Below are 15,771 nucleotides of genomic sequence, written 5' to 3' on the forward strand. Positions count from 1 at the left end.
GTGCGCCGGGGTCCTCATGCGAAACCTAGCCCAGGAGCCAATTGCGGCCGGATCGGACGGCCAGCATTGAAAACGAGGCTGCTTTCCCCCTGGCACGAACGCTCGCTTGCTGCACAGTCCGCCCCAGGGCTCATGCTACGCCAGCAGGCGACTGTTGTATCTCCGGCGAACGGCGAACGCTTGAACGATGATGACAGCGCGGGGGGGGAAACCGGATTAGTCACCACGAACACAGCCAGACCCGTACTAAAAGATGTGATTGGCCAGGACTCGTTATGCTGAGTCAGCCAAACTTCAACGGTGCACTAGTCCATATATAGTTAGTTAACTAGTTCATCTGTAGCATTACCTCATCCTTTGGATCACATGACCTGCTCTCCTCCGATCGAGTTTTTGTTGGCAGCCCAACGGGGCGAACGCCAGCGCGCTGCTTCTACGGCGGTAGACATAGAATTCCCGCTGAGCGTCCGAGCCTCCTCCTCCCAATATCGAGCAAGGATACCTAACTATACCCAGCAGAATCTTCTCAGCTACCTCTGCGAGCCGTCACGACTCTTGCCGGTGTGACGTCTGGTGTAGGACTCTTGCTTCGGATCTGCATCTGAGGCGTGTTTCAGGCCGGACGTGCGCAAGGTACGTGTGTCTGCTGTTATTGCACACCCACAACCAAATCTATCTGGCCTAGCGACGAGCGTTCCGTTCATCATGTCCTTTCCACCTCCTCCAGGTCTCCAACAGCCCCCTCGTCCCTCCTCCGCCCAGCCACAGCCTCACAGTTCGCTTCCTCCACGACCCCCTTCCAACCCCTATACCGCTCCCGGTACTTCTGGGCCGTCTAGCAACGCGCAGAGACCCCAGAGCCACAATGCATTCACGCGCTTTCAACCACGGTCTGTAGCTGCCTCCCAGCCCTACCGTCCCCATAGTCCTGCCACCTCCGCTCCTTATAGCTCCAGTGGCAGCTATCCAGCGCAAACCGCATCATACAACCCCAGCTATCAGTACTCTCAGACACAATATCAACAATCGCCACAGTTATATCAGCAGCAGACGAGCACCTATTACCGCCAGCAGCAGCATCAGCAGCATCAGCAACAGCAGTACGGGGGTAGCAACTACGGTCAGTCTTCTGTCTCCCAGAGAAACCAGTATCCAGGACAAGATCAGGGTCCCTATGGCTATGGGTCTGGAGGAAGAGGCGTTGGTCGCCATGGCGATACAACCATGGATCCAGAGACCGAAGCCCAAATCGCTCAATGGCAGAGCGCATACATGAGCAAGGATGAGAGTAATCAAATAGCCGCTAGTAACGGTAAGGCCGGGGTAGGGCGCAGAGATGATGCCTCATCGGCCACTGGAGCCAATACAGGCCCTCTAGGCAACATTCAGCGGCTTCAAGATGGCTCGACGATCTCCACCCCTCCCAGTGTCGCCCAGACGACTTCCACTACACCTATTCCCGGTCAACCCAATGCTCCCAACCAATCGGGACCTGGGAAAACCGTTATGCGTTCCGGTGGCGGACAGACGTGGACAGATTCCACTTTACTCGAATGGGACCCGGCTCACTTTCGTCTTTTCTGCGGAAACCTTGCTGGTGAGGTAACGGACGATTCCCTTCTCAAAGCATTCTCCAAGTATCCCTCGGTCCAGAAAGCACGTGTCATCCGAGACAAGAGAACGGAGAAGAGCAAAGGATACGGATTCGTTAGCTTTAGTGACGGCGAAGACTACTTTCGAGCTGCGAGAGAGATGCAGGGCAAATACATAGGTTCGCATCCGGTGCTGTTGAGACGAGCGATGACGGAAATCAGACCCGTGGTGGTCGGGAAAGGTGGCGCAAAGGGTCATAAAAAAGGAGGCAATACCTCTGGGAGTGGAGCAGGTGGTGGTAAGGCTTCGAAGGCAGGCGGTAAAGCCCCTGACAGTGGTATACAGAAGAAGCAAGCAAAGACAAAAGGCGGACTAAGGGTACTTGGGTAATGACGATTAGAGAAATGGTTTGATTGATATGCCGAAAATATGCTGGCTGGCGTTGATATCCCTGAAAATTCGAGCAGCTGTTGCGTTGACCACTGGCATCTGCCCAATAATGAACAACTGATGAGTGTACATCTTGGGGTGTATGTATGTAAGACCTTGCCGACAGGCTACTTCTCTTGTTCCGTTCGCTAATGAAAATAGCCGCCTTAAGACAAGTCATGTAACTATCGTCCATGAAAACTCCCCGTACCCCAATAAATGCAATTGATGGGTAGCAGCCCTCGTCAGTTTAACTATAGACTGGAAGGTAGGGTCACTGATCAGCCGAAACCCTTACGTAGTGCATTATGGATTCTCAGGAACGTGAAGCTGTACGGGAACGCGGGAGTGTATATTAGCAAATCATATATATACTCCATAAAGCTCATGCTCATACTAGCCTTTATAGGATCTGTTGGAGCTAGATGCTGTGGTAAGGAGCAAAATCTATTTCGCTACCCCTTTCTTCACCCCGTTTTGTAAAGGGGGGGTTTTTGTGTCTGAGGAAAACAGGTGATGAGTGCTCTGGTTGTCAAGGGACAAAGGAAGCATAGTAAGACATTGTGCATCCATATTTTCTATTTCATTAGATATGGTAATTGTTGTGCTCATCAATGTTTCACAGAGCAGCAACCATGGCATGTCCACAAACCGGTGTATATGTGCGTACCCAAGGGACAATTTTTTATCCCCCAAATCCAAATCCTTCAAAGCTTCAATCATCCAAAAGAGTTTTGTTGATATATACACATTATTTGCACCGTAGAACTTTCATGGAGCCCGGGCACTCATTCGTCTCACTTCCTCGAAACCATCCCCGCCAGCACACCCGCCCCGATGATAGATCCATCACTCGCCTCCCTCAGAAAAACACTTTTTCCTTCCTCCTGCGGGCCGCCTCTCATGATTAATCGATCGATGTATACCTGGCACATTTCTTTGAAATTTGGATAATGCTGGATGATACCCCCCGTATATGCGACGACCAATTCCTCGGGGCCGCTGTGCCAGCCTGATCCCGGACATATCGCTTCAGGTTGATCTTGCGGGTTCTGTCCGGTGGGTTGGGTCGACGTCGGGCTACCAGATGTCGATCCCGGTTTCTCGGAAAGTTTGATTTCGTGGTTGCATGCCAGCAAGCCGACGGAAGCTGCTGCGATAAGTGCTGCAGAGCGAGTTTGTACGGCTGATACGGTCGCACGCATGACGACGGCGGATTCGGGAGTCCAGCTCCAAGAACTGGATGTCGGGGGCGGAAGGCTGCGGGCGAGATCAGATGCGAGAGTGATGTCTGAGCGGGAAGTGGCGATGACGTCGGAGACGAGGGCGGTTGTGAGTGAGTAGGGTTCTGTTAATGTCTGTGGCAGATCTTGCTTGGATATTCCGGCGACGTTGGTGAAGTAGTCAAAGACGATGATGCGCACGAGTTCGCCGATGTAGCGTGCTCCGGTCATGTACTCGAACGGCTGGAAACCGGGACGATGGGTCTTCGAGTCGAGCTCGACGTCCCATTTTGTCACCACGCCCAGTTCCTGTAGTGGAGTTTCGGTGCCGCGGAGAGTCCATTCTGTGTTGATGATGGCTTCTGTTGCGTCTGGGTTATAAGAGCGTATCTGGCGAACTTTCGATTCGTGCAGGTCAGAGAGCTTCATGGGTACGGTGGCATTGCACCCGGCTCCGACGATGATGCCCATCGCGACACGCGTGTTCGGCAGCGATTTGACGGAGTACGCCAACGAGACCAATGTTGCAACCGTGTCGTTCGTGATGGCGACGATCTTTAACTTTGGCAGTTCGTAAATCTTTTGGCGCTTGGCTGTTGGCTCGATCAAGTCTGTTCGCCGCGTATGGCGCTCGTAGCCGGCGAGCAGCGCTTGACGCAGGTCGAGATCTTCACTGATGAAGAAGGCCTTTCCAACGGGCATCAGAGTAGCTTCGCTCAGCGATTTTTGCCTAACAGCAATATTAGCCTTCCCCGTGTGGTAGATAGACACAACACTGCAACGGGGTCGCAGCTAGGTCCATACTTCATCGGCAAGCTAAAGGACAACCCTGTCTCCAGCTCCGCCGGGAACTCCGAGCTATGCGAAGTCAGCTCATCCGCAACGACGTCTGCGATGCAGCTCCCGATCCACGAAAACAGCTCTTCGGTCGGATCCTCCTTCAGATGCTCCTCAATCCTCCACGCCTTCTCTAACGTCCTCCTCACTCGTCTCTGCCATACCTTGGGAATCGCATTGTGCGCTATGTACGATTCCGCCGTCGGCATCGACGAGGAGCCGTTGCCAGGGCTGTCTGAGGAGTCGCCCAGCAACTCGATGAAGGCGACACGCAAATTTGTCACCCCCACGTCCACGGCCAAATAGAAGCCGGTCTCCTTGCCACTGGGCAGGTGGGTTACAGGAGTAGGGAAGAAGTGGCCATCTCCGGTGCGTGCCAGGTCCCGGAAAACCTCGGACAGACGATAGGAGATATCGTAGACCTTTGCATCGTCCAACACCAGTGGGGCCAAGAAGGACTTGATTGACGGGGCGTCACTTTCACGTTGCCCTTCTAGATCCGCCATGGCCGGAAGTGGCCTGCTGAAAGCATCCAGCAGCGATTGTATAAATATATCACCAGACAGTAGCAACGCTTATCTCACCTGGGAAAAATGGGAAACCGACGAGGGAAGACGACTTGAGGCTCTTACATATGAGTAAAGAGTTAACTTTGCGGTTGCGTTGCCGACTAAGAGGTGACACTACTCCGTACTTGACTAGTAAATTTCCGATGAAGCTAACTAACTAGTTGGCGAATTGGTTAGTCAGTTTTACGTTCACTAGCAATATGCTTGTTCTGTTCTAGATTGCCCGAACTGGGGAACGGGGATCTGCCGTTGGGACATCGCAGCGGGCCCCGGGGCGATGACGCCAAAGTTGCATCCTCCGTCGCCTGGCTTCAGCGCAAGGTTCGGACGAAAATGCACGCCGCAATGCGACTCTGACCCGGCCTAGCCCCCCCTTCGAACTAGCGCATCCGCCCGCCGTCCATCGCGATGACGCAGCGCTGGGCGGTCAACAGACAGTTTTTTAAACGACCGGTCGTTTTCCGCCTCGTCTTCGAAGAGAATCCGGCGCGGTGCCGGACTCATAGGGTACTCACTCATGGTTGGAGGGCGTACCGGCTCTCAGCATCCAGGGGGTCGCAGAGTGATGGAGAAAGGTGAATCAGAGCATCGCAATCGTACGTTTTGTACTTCATAACTATGATATTTATATAATAATTGCTGTCCGATTTGGGCCATGCCTGGTACCGAGGTTACATCCTGCAAGGCACCCCATGCCTCTCAGACTTACTCGGGAGACCGGTCAGGCATTCGGTATATGAAGGCTATTGCTCCCCCTGTCCTTCAGGATTCTCTTTAATAATGTCTACTCATCGTGAAAGTCACCTTGCGTTCCAAAAGTTTAACTCAAGGGTGCGTCGGTCAACCGCCCGTTCATTTCGAACGTCATCAACAAATGATTGTTGATCCGGCCATGGATGCCATGCGCACGTGTGACGCCCCTACGGCTGTGTCCACGCAGAGCAAGAAAACCTTCACGATCTTCGAACCGTAACGAGGGTTCCTATGGGATCCTTAGGCTTGATAATCTAGCCTCAGACAACTAGGCTGTGACGTTAACAGGAGAATCAACGCCTAGAGAAAAGAGATGAGTGTCGTCTAGTGGGCAACTGATTGTACTGACAAGCCGTTCCGCCTGACAGTTACGTACTCTCATCATTTTCACTGCTGAGTGCGCTCTCTTCGTCACTCGATTCCGCCCTCCCTCCTTTCCTCCCCCTTTTCCCGGCAGTCTTAGCTTTTGAACCCTTTTTCTTCGTGCTGCCAAACATAACCCGAATGTCCTTCTGCTTTTCCTCCTTCGCCTTCTCCTTCTCTTTCTTCTTGTCATACAATGCTTGCTGTTTCTCTCGCTCTTCCCTTCCTTGCTCAGACAGCTCGGCCTCGAGGGATTTGAACTTCTCGCTCTCGGGATCCATCCCGATCAAACTCTCCAATAACTTAATTTCACGAACCCAGACGGATTTATCTTCGATCATTGCGGGTTTCGTTTTGGTCTTCGCCTTTGTCGTCCGGATCTTCTTAACCTTCGAAGAAGTGGATGCTTTGGTGCGCTTTTTGGAAGGACTTTCTGCCTCCGAGACATCTAACTCATCGTGTGCACATTCGGAAGCAAGAGCCTCCTCTTTTTGCTCCGCTTTGACGGATTCTGCAGGCCTATCGATGGGCGTTTCCAGAATCATAGGCAACCCTTCCAGCCGTTTATCATTCATCACATTATGAAATGCCCTCAAGCCTAGGAAACCTGTCCCAATGTTGGCATGCAGATCACGGTTACTTCCTAGTGGAGTCTTCGAGTCATTTATGTGCAATGCTCGTAGGAACTTTAGGCCGACTGTCTCGTCAAATTCTTTCATAAATGCATTCCAGGTATCTTGTGTACGGAGGTCGTACCCCGCCGCAAATGTATGACACGTATCCAGACATATACCCAAGCGTGAATGGTAAGATTCAGGAATCAGGGCCAATAACGATTTAAAATGCGAAAGCGGGCCGCCAATAGATGTTCCATGACCACAGGTCGTTTCCAAAACGGGAATTACAGTCTTCGTAGCGTCTAGGGCAGCGATGAGCGCCTTCGCAAGTCGAGAGAGGGCCGATTCAAGCGTGGATTGGTTGCTTGCGCCGGGACTGGCAATTTGTGTGAGAAATTTAATCTTCGAATCTCATAAAAGCACGAGAGAAAACCAGGGAAACTGACTGAAAATTGTAAAGCTTGATGCCGAGTTCTTCACACCGCCTTAGGTCATCGATAAAAGAATTATATGCTTGGTTTGCTTTAGTGGGGTCTTCCTGTGCCAGATTGACAAGATAGGAGCCGTGCGGGAGCACGTATCTTAAGCATCGTTAGAAAATGCACCTTCAAAGATCTCGGCGGCGGAAGGCAAGGAGACATCATACTTAGAAGCATCGTATTTATGCTCTGAACACAGCGTCCGGAACTGATCCCTATGGTCATCTTGCATCGGAGGGTTGTCCCATTTTCGTTGGGATTTTAGGAATAAAGCAAAAGCATTCCCACTGTCGATATGCATTAGCACAGGGAGTGCAGAGAGGAACGATAGGATTTTACCCAATATGCAAGCTATTCGTAACCGCATTGTGTATTCCTATGAGTGCAGAATTGGCTTAGTCTCTATATACCGTGTAAATGGGGAATGGAGAGAGCAGAAATGATGAGCTAGAACTATGAAACGGGCTGAGAGAGATTAGATCAACATACCTTTGGAAGCACTAACATGCGCTCCAATGAACATACGCAGTCCTTCGGTGCGGGGAGCAAGGGGCTTCATATCTTCCGCCTGTTCTTCCTTCCCTTTCGTTTTCCTTTTTCTCGTCTTCTGAACCGTTGCTTTAACCTTCTCTTCTACCACGTCCTTCTCAACTTTTATCGGGATCACTGGTTCCTCCGAAACCCCTGCTTCACTCACAGGCGATACAGAAATGGCCTTGCCACTATCAATTGCGGCCTCTCTGGGCCGTTTGGAGACGAATGGAGGTGAGGAGCCAGCTTCTTCGCGTTCTCGTTTCTTCCTTCCGGGGCTCACAATTCCATTGGCGACTGCGGCGCGGGTGTCAGAGCGACGAGAAGCTGCGCGTGTTACCCGTGGAGGCATTGCTAATAAAAGCATAAGAAAAGAAGAGAAGGTGTTTTCAAACAATTTTTTGGCATCTCATAAAGGAGTATCTTGAAAGTCCTCAAGCCCCTACGCTGCCATCCTGCTGGTCGTGTCTCAGCTCTCGTGACGGACTAGCTACTACCATAGCATTTGGTAGCAAGGGACACCATGATACCAATCTCAATATGTCTGTCTTGCCGTTACTTCTTCATGTCGGGACATGAAGGATGGAATTTGGAATGCAAGAAAATAGTAACAGATTTTGATATTCGTCGCCAGCGATGAAGATTTCCATATTTTACGAGGTCGCTCAGAAGATTTTCCACGAAATCGAGCGCCTTTCACGCAAGGGAAAGGGCCAAGCCAGTGGGTCTCACGGCGTTGTCTAATTGGCTCGTCCGTTTCGCCACCGCTAGAGGAAAGGAATCCGCCGATATTATTGGCTAAAAGTTACTAAGACCATCGGAAAAAGGTTCCTCCATATACACGTGACAGCATTCCGAAAGAGCATCAGACTGAACAACGTTCAGAATGATCCTGTGGGATTCCCTTCTGACCCGTCTTCTGGTACCTCGTTGTAGTTGGAATTCTATTGTCGGGAATTAGAAACAGCGATCGATGGGTAGGATCGGTGATTCGTGTATTTGTTGATAGAAACAACTGCAAACGTCCATTCCTTTCAGGCACTTCTATCATAAAACCTTGAAGCCCACACGGACGACAACCCGCCACAGATTGAGCCTCAATAAAGATTTTATTAGGAATGGAGCAACACAGCGAAAGGGCACGATCCCCTCACATGTAAAGTGGCTAGAACAAAACCAACGTAACAGCCAATGGCAATGATAACAAAGAGGCAGGAGGTTCTGACTCCAGAGGAACGGGCACAGGCCGGAAATATCTTCTCCCAGTTTATTAGCCACTGCGAACCTCGACAGAGCGCTCACCCATATAAGAAAGTAACGCTTGTTCGTTTAACCTACGAGTACTCGGAAGCAAAGGACAAGTTCTTGCAACAGTTCTTCATTTATCTTGGCTCCCAGTTCCATGAAAATGAATCACCGACCTTTGCCAGTGGAGTGTCTCGATTTCCTGACTTCGGACCATCTTCTCCCCCATCAAAGAAGAGGGAGGTCGAGGGAGTCTTGGGCTCGTTTGCGGAATTTCTGTTTGGAAATTTCTTTCTGCCGTGTATGTACAGTCTTTTTTCCATTCTCATTTCCGTTTTACCTTATTTTTGATGAGCTCTTGCTTACATATAAATCATGTATAGTGAGAGCTGCGGGAAATAAAACACCGCAACCTACACCAGCAGCTTTATCCGCCAAGTTTGAGGACGTAGTCGGAACTCCTGCTAGACTATCGATTCTCCGACGTGATTGTCTAATCCGTGACCATCACCGGTGTGTGGTAAGCCGGGTCTTCGATAGAGAAGAGGCGGCGGAGAGAGTCAACAGAGACAGATCTAATGCACAAGACGATGATGGACAGCGGCTTGTCTATGTCCCTGGCCAATTTTCGTACCTCGAGGTAGCACATATCATCCCACATTCAATCATGTCAACAACCAGGGGAAACCAACCAGAGTTGGTACGTGTCTACGGATCTGATTTCATTTCATACCCTTTCTAACGCGTTTTGGACTCTAGAGCGAAGCCAAAAAATCCGCCCTTGCAATCCTCGATATGTTCGCTCCGGGGATGATTCATTTGATTGAGGGCTCGAATATTGACCGCCCAGCCAACGCTATAACCTTATCACCGGACATTCACAAGCTTTTCGGTGACTTCAAATTCTATTTTGAGGCGCTGGATCCTTCCACCCATCCACCTTACACCTACAGGATAGATTCTAGGGAAACGAATATGTTTCTCCGTCCAGAAGGGCTGCCAGTTACCCGAACCCTACTCCTCTCGCCAAATCGGACCATCGATCCACCATCGGCGAAGCTACTTGCAATCCATCGAGCAATCAGTATCATCCTTCATCTCAGTGCTGCTGGGGTTTATATTGACAAGATCATTAGAGATATGGAACAACTGTGGGCTAAGAGTGATGGCTCTTCGGCACTAGGTCACATTGTCTCTCTAAAGTTAGGTGGTTGGCTTGATGGAGTGGCAGCATGAGGTGCTGTGCCTCTAGCCCAGTGGCCCCAGCTGAGTTTTCCTTTATGCCGTGCTTTTATCAGCCTATTTTCACGTTCACGATACCTACTGAAGTTATATTTTTATTGTAAAACTGATTATTCCCCTTCCACATTACAGTTTAGATCTAGGATGTGCCAATTGTGACAATATACATGTTCTTCTTCAGTTTCCAGGTAAGCTTAAGGCCTTTCTCTTTGGCCACAAGGGCAATGACCTGCAGGCAATCAGAAACTGTTTCTTTATTTCTACGCTAGAGTATGTTGACAATTGGTCATCATCAAAGGCATCATTGTTGGAATTGTCACTGTCATCCTCATCCTCACTGGGGTAGCTATTGGAGCCACTTTCATATCCGCTGTCCCAAAAAATGGCATCCAGCGCGGGGCTGGCATTGCTCCTGCTCTGACTCTCTTTATCACCAGGTCCGATGGGTTGGGAGCGAAGCGCCATGGTCAAGACGGCCTAGGGAGCGACGAAGAAAGAACCTGGACTGAGGGGCTGAGAGGGTGAGTGCTTTCATGGATGAGGGCGGGACGTGCGGTGCTGGAGAGAACATGGTGGTCAGGGGGGGGAGCCGTTTTTGACTCCTCGCTCAGTCAATTCTGGCTCCCCCCCCGGCAAAGATGAGTGAGCGGGTGAGTGAGGGTGAAAGTGAGCCATGAAAGTAGGTACTGCGACGCAAAAAGTTGTGGCCGTGTGTGGAGGGAAGGGCCGTGACCGTGTGGATTGATTCACGTGATTATCGAGGGGCGGCGGTTAGCAGGAGGCCAAAAACAGCAGCGAAAACCACCATTTTCGGCCGCTGGCTAACCGTCACATCGTTATAGGGTATACTATAAGTATAAGCCTATATCTAACAGCGTTGTTGAGATATAGAGCATTAAAAAGTTGAAATTTGTATGTAAATTGAGGTGATCGGCTCGCTTGGGAATTACGTTAACCAAGTTAAGGGGTGGAGCGCTGCGGGTTTGCTGCTCCCGGCGTTCTCAGTGTAGCTATCGATGTATATGTGTCTTCTCTTCCTGTTAAACGCCCGGCTATCTTTGGAGAAATCCTTATTAAAAGTGTGGTATGTAACATATGAACAATCTGTCGCTCGAAAAAAGAGATGCCATAGAAAAGAAATCCACCGTCAATCATAGCCACATAAGTCATCGCTGGCCAAGAGCAAGCATAATGATTCTAAGGTCGAAAGCTAACAGTCAACAGTATCCTAATCTTTATCCGCACTTCGTTTGGCCCGCTTCTTCGATATCAAAGTCTCCATCTTGTTCAGCTGACTTTGCAGCCCCTTGCGAGCCGCATTCGCTGCAAGCCAATTCTCCATCTTCTCACGAACAACCCTCATCGAGTTAATCATGGGCATTGTGAGCCTGTTCCCGTCAGCACTTCTGGCTGACCTTGGGTCGACATTCGCGCCAGAATGTTGCCGTTCGGCCTCTACCCATTTCTCACTCGTGGGGTTAAGACACAGATCGAAGACTTCCGACCAGATTTCCCGTTCCCAGTACCTCTTCAACGATTCTTTGATTCGATAATTTCGACGAGAGCCAAAACCGCTATTCGCGCCGCTTTCGTTTTCCGTGTTCGATACGGTGATAATCTCCATATACTTCCCAAATAACATGATATAAACAATACCAGCGAGTCCGTGGAGATCGACCTGGTATGTCCACGGTCGGCATTCCTTCATTTCGGGGCATTCATGCGCAGCAACCTTCCAATCCGCAATGAACTGAACGTCCGGGATAAAAGCGTGCATGTCGATCGCCCGACCAAAGTCGATCAAGGTAAGACCTTTGTTCAGCCAGCCATGCGCTCCCGATGGTGAATAATCGATACCGTTCAGATCGGTGTCCAAAAGCGAAATAGGAGCGCCACCAGCTTCATCAAGTCGAACGAGACAATTGTCTGCCTTTAGATCGCCATGGATAATTCCGCATGCGTGAAGACTTTCGACTGTTCGAAACAATTCAATAGCGAAAAACATGGAAACCGCCTCATCAAGGCCTGAGTCTGTTGAACCTGCTCCAGCCTTGCATTCAGCCCTCATGACGTTGATCAAGTCAATCAATGTGCCTTGGCCACGATAATCCTCCACGAGAATCGTTTCGTCCTTGAAATGGTGGAGTTCATGCACTAGAACAATACTATCGGCTGCACGCCGGTGCAAACTTGTGCTGCTAAGCCGCGTATGGGCGGTACGCAGCATGTAAAATTCCCAGGCCGACGGGGGTTCCGTTTCTACCTTAACGGCCTCAAGTGACCCGCGGTCGGAGTTTCGTATAGTTTTAAGCTCTTTTCCTTTCGGTGAGGGAGTGCATGGGCTCAGCTCATACCCATCATTTTCGTCGTCAGAATCACTGAAAGTGTCTGGAGAATCAACACTTTCGGCCAGATAGACGGGCGCAAAGCCGCCTTCGCCCAATTCTCGTTTGATAGCATAGCTACGAACCGCACCTGAAAAACAGAGGACAGGCGGCACAGCAGGCGATTTATCTCCTCCATTTCCTTTTGAGCCTTTGACCAAACTCTTGAAGTACCTTTTAATTTCCGGTGCATTTCCTCCAACCTCAATCTTGTGATCGTAATATCCTTCATACGTATGCAGCGCAGGTCGCACGCTACGTAAAATCTTTTCCTGGATTGCGCGCTCCATCGGGTTGCATTGGTGCTCTGTGATAATCACATGGCCGTTTCCTTTAAACACAGGGAACTTTGGAGCGGGTGGCTGGAACGGGATCCCAATCTTACTGGGAGAAATAATCTCTCGAGTGTACTTAAGCACGGCGTCATTCGCCTGGGTATAGTCCTGGAATGGGCTGCCTAGAAGCTCCGAGCCGTCGACCTCTGGAATCGCCGGGGTGGCTGAAGGGCAAAAGGGTTTACCCATCTTTGATGGTGTCTTGGTGCTCAGCTTCTCTCTGAAAATGGTTGAAGCCAGGGAAGACTCCGTCTGTTCCAAAATCGGAGTCATGAACGGCAATCGATTCTGAGCAACAGTGTAGGGATCCCGATAAGGGCCAGTTGGTGGATTATAATCCTCTGGCTGGATGGGGACAAATCTGTGCTCTTTGAGCCTGTCTGAACTGGAAGAATACATAGCATTCTCGTTTTCGTCAGCAGGCAGGAAATGAGCAGGATCCTGAAAGTGACCTTGAGATGAAGATGAAATGTTCGTCTCACTTCCAGACCCTTGTATGCCCTCTCTGTGTTCACTGTGAAATTGCGAAATGTGTTCAGCAGGACTAAACTCTGTCCATTCACTGACGCCAGTCTTTGTTTGATCATCAAATTCACTCTCTCCATTGATATCTTGTGTTCTTTCAAAGGCACTGGTCTCATCATCCCCAAATTCACTATTGATGGCAGATATTCGCCCGGTTGCTGTGCTCTCTCCAGCGCTGGTATAATCATCATCTTCATAATCGCTGCCACATATGCTATCAGGGTGTTCGGCTGCTTGCAATTCGGCTTTTAGCGGCTGATTGAATATGCTGTATATCTCATCGGTTGCTGCACGAGTATGGAAAGTCATTGTTGGCTCTGACGCATTCTTTCGCTTCAACTTAGGGCCCGTTGGAGAGTCAAGCTTAGTTTTGACTGTCATCTATGTTAGTATAATACTGTCGGAAAAGCACGCGAAGAAGGTCGCACCTGTCTGAGTCTCCCCTTTGATTTCTCTCACTTTTATCTTTTTTGGCTTTCCTTCCTTTGCATCTCGAAACACTTCAACGGCTTCACCATTTTCCTTAGCCGGTTGGCGGTCATTGTGTATCACCAATTTGTTTTGTAGTTGTGCTGATAGAGACTTGTCCGGCTGGTTGGCCTTGCCTGCGCTGACAACCGGATGCTTGCTTTTATTTCCAGATACCTCCTTCAACGCGCCCTTCTTTTGTTTTGACCAGTCTTTGTCCATCCAACCCCGATGTAAGGCTCTCAACTCATCAAGACTCATCTCGAGAGCGGGATTCTCAGGATCAGGATACACGGCAGCAAGATTAACGAAAACCCGTTCGACTTTTCCTGTTCGGGCATCGACTCTTTCTCTCTGGTTTTGTGGAAGATTTTCAGGTGGAACAGCTTTTGCATTATTTGATATTGAATTCTGAAATACACACGACAACGAAAAACACCAATGGTTCCATGCCAGCAATTAGTCCTATGATCGTAAATATGAGGATGTTATATAGATGCGGAAGGGAATTTGCACGCAACTTACCGGATCGCGAAATATCGCCATCTTCTGCTTTGGATTTGTTTTCTTTCCAGCCTTTAGGGTTTCGCCTACCCAGGGCCGTGGCTCAATCAAGTTTTCCTTCTTCCTTTCTCGAATGGATCCAATACTATCCCATCCCTTCGTCGGTGCTGCCGCAGGACTTGGTCCCATTGCACCAGAATCCGCATCGCTAAATATCGCCATCTTCGGCTTTCCACTGCGAGTTTTCGTTCCGCCCCCAATACCCCTGGTTCTGCTCTCTTCTTGCGGATTCTCAGGCGGCGGTCTCGCGGACGCAAAGGGATCAACCTTGGCCGCTAAGGCCGGGCGTACGGTAGGTAAAGCTGGTGAAGAGGGCCCATCCGGATTCCCTGGTCTTTGCTCCATTCTATCCTGAAACTGACCAAACTTGCGCATTAATCTCTCCATCGGCCGGGCTTCCCGTTCCAATCCCATCTTGTATACCTCTTCCGCTTGAGCATAACGTCCCGCGCCCTCAAGCCAAGCCGCAAACTCCTCGTAAAACAAAGCCAGGCCCTCACCGATCCCGTGACGCGATAAGAATGCAAACGTTTCCCGGGGAGCGTCCGAGAACAAGCGGATATAGTGTAACCAGAGGCGTAGATACCGCGGGTCGTTCTTGTAGTGGCTGGACGAAAGAAATGTCTTTGTGGCTCGCTCGAGTAACGGAAGGAGACCGGATTTCGTGGTTGCTTGTGCCGACGGGTAAGCGTCTAGAGTCCATTTGACGTATCGATCGTATATATCGAGAGGATCGTCCGATTCGCCCACGGCCTCGAGTTCTCTCTCGTACTCTGCTCGAATCGAATCGTTGACGGACTGTGTATCGTCGGGACTGCAGCGTGAATAGTTGCCGCTGTTGAGAGGAGAGATTGCAGCTACCAAAGCCTTTGCTGATCTCCCGGTGGGCAAGGCCTGGATATTCTCCTTTTGCGACTCGATCACATCGAAGTTGATCAGGTCCCCGGAGCCCGACATTGTATGTCGTGGAAGAGATAGGACAAACAAAATATAAACCTCGGTAGTTCCAGAGAAAGTAAATAAAAAACAAGGACAAACGGGAACTCCACTGCTTCAAAGGGGTATCATGGTCGACGAGAAATGATCCAGAAGTCGTGATGAAACTTTGTTGTTCAGGACGTGTGTTGATCGTTCTGCCGTTGCCGTGGAAACAGCAAAATCTTTGGCGTCTCCCTCCCCATCAAAAATTCGCTGCACCAAATTACTCCGGATTTGACTGCGGAAAGTACGGAGTACAGAGGAGTTAATTCAGTTCTCTAATGCGCAGAGTTACTATTGAATGCTCTACTGCTCCATTCAACATGCTAACCTGGTGGCCAGGAGGGACTTGTTACGGGCCACGGCATGCGGAGCGCACCGTCCTAGTTCGCAGGAGAGTCTTCTTACGAGAGAGTCGATACAAACTGACGATAGTCTGCCATGGCCGGTATTGAACGGGAGAAACCTATGAAGTGGTGTAGAATCCACCAACTTTCGTCCCAAACAAGGACACCATTTTACCAATGAATCCCACACACGTCTGCTCCAAAAATAGTGTACTTGCGGCTGTTCCGGAGTCGTACGAGGATTGGTGATTTTAACGCCGGGATAAACGCTATATAGTGTCTCGACCGA

General features: G+C 50.1%; 5 protein-coding genes across 5 annotated transcripts; 2 read left to right on the forward strand and 3 right to left on the reverse strand.

Annotated features, from left to right (window-relative positions):
- The first annotated feature begins 464 nt into the window (after positions 1–464).
- Positions 465–2,417, forward strand: CIMG_01152 (RNA-binding protein). Its single transcript, XM_001247380.2, has 2 exons — positions 465–2,123; positions 2,185–2,417. Exon 1 carries the CDS (start codon positions 1,225–1,227, stop codon positions 1,981–1,983), a length of 759 nt encoding a protein of 252 aa, XP_001247381.1. The 5' UTR covers positions 465–1,224; the 3' UTR covers positions 1,984–2,123; positions 2,185–2,417.
- Positions 2,418–2,571: 154 nt separating this feature from the next.
- Positions 2,572–4,733, reverse strand: CIMG_01151 (hexokinase XprF). Its single transcript, XM_001247379.2, has 2 exons — positions 4,050–4,733; positions 2,572–3,975 (listed from the first exon to the last, which is right to left on the reverse strand). The coding sequence occupies exons 1-2, from the start codon at positions 4,586–4,588 to the stop codon at positions 2,820–2,822; spliced, it is 1,695 nt and encodes a 564-aa protein (XP_001247380.1). The 5' UTR covers positions 4,589–4,733; the 3' UTR covers positions 2,572–2,819.
- A 122-nt stretch (positions 4,734–4,855) lies between these two features.
- Positions 4,856–8,024, reverse strand: CIMG_01149 (apurinic endonuclease (APN1)). Its single transcript, XM_001247377.2, has 5 exons — positions 7,353–8,024; positions 7,203–7,239; positions 7,031–7,150; positions 6,831–6,965; positions 4,856–6,760 (listed from the first exon to the last, which is right to left on the reverse strand). The coding sequence occupies exons 1-5, from the start codon at positions 7,759–7,761 to the stop codon at positions 5,773–5,775; spliced, it is 1,689 nt and encodes a 562-aa protein (XP_001247378.2). The 5' UTR covers positions 7,762–8,024; the 3' UTR covers positions 4,856–5,772.
- A 561-nt stretch (positions 8,025–8,585) lies between these two features.
- On the forward strand, positions 8,586–10,057 carry CIMG_01148 (uncharacterized protein; the record flags this gene model as incomplete). Its single annotated transcript, XM_001247376.2, has 3 exons — positions 8,586–8,940; positions 9,023–9,339; positions 9,399–10,057. 3 exons carry the CDS (start codon positions 8,586–8,588, stop codon positions 9,873–9,875), a joined length of 1,149 nt encoding a protein of 382 aa, XP_001247377.1. The 3' UTR covers positions 9,876–10,057.
- Positions 10,058–10,929: 872 nt separating this feature from the next.
- On the reverse strand, positions 10,930–15,367 carry CIMG_01147 (BUB protein kinase). The gene is made up of 3 exons (XM_001247375.2): positions 14,119–15,367; positions 13,554–14,004; positions 10,930–13,499 (listed from the first exon to the last, which is right to left on the reverse strand). Exons 1-3 carry the CDS (start codon positions 15,112–15,114, stop codon positions 11,110–11,112), a joined length of 3,837 nt encoding a protein of 1,278 aa, XP_001247376.2. The 5' UTR covers positions 15,115–15,367; the 3' UTR covers positions 10,930–11,109.
- Positions 15,368–15,771: the final 404 nt, after the last annotated feature.

This window comes from Coccidioides immitis, assembly GCF_000149335.2.
Source record: "Coccidioides immitis RS genomic scaffold supercont3.1, whole genome shotgun sequence".
In the NCBI taxonomy this organism is placed as follows: domain Eukaryota; kingdom Fungi; phylum Ascomycota; class Eurotiomycetes; order Onygenales; family Onygenaceae; genus Coccidioides; species Coccidioides immitis.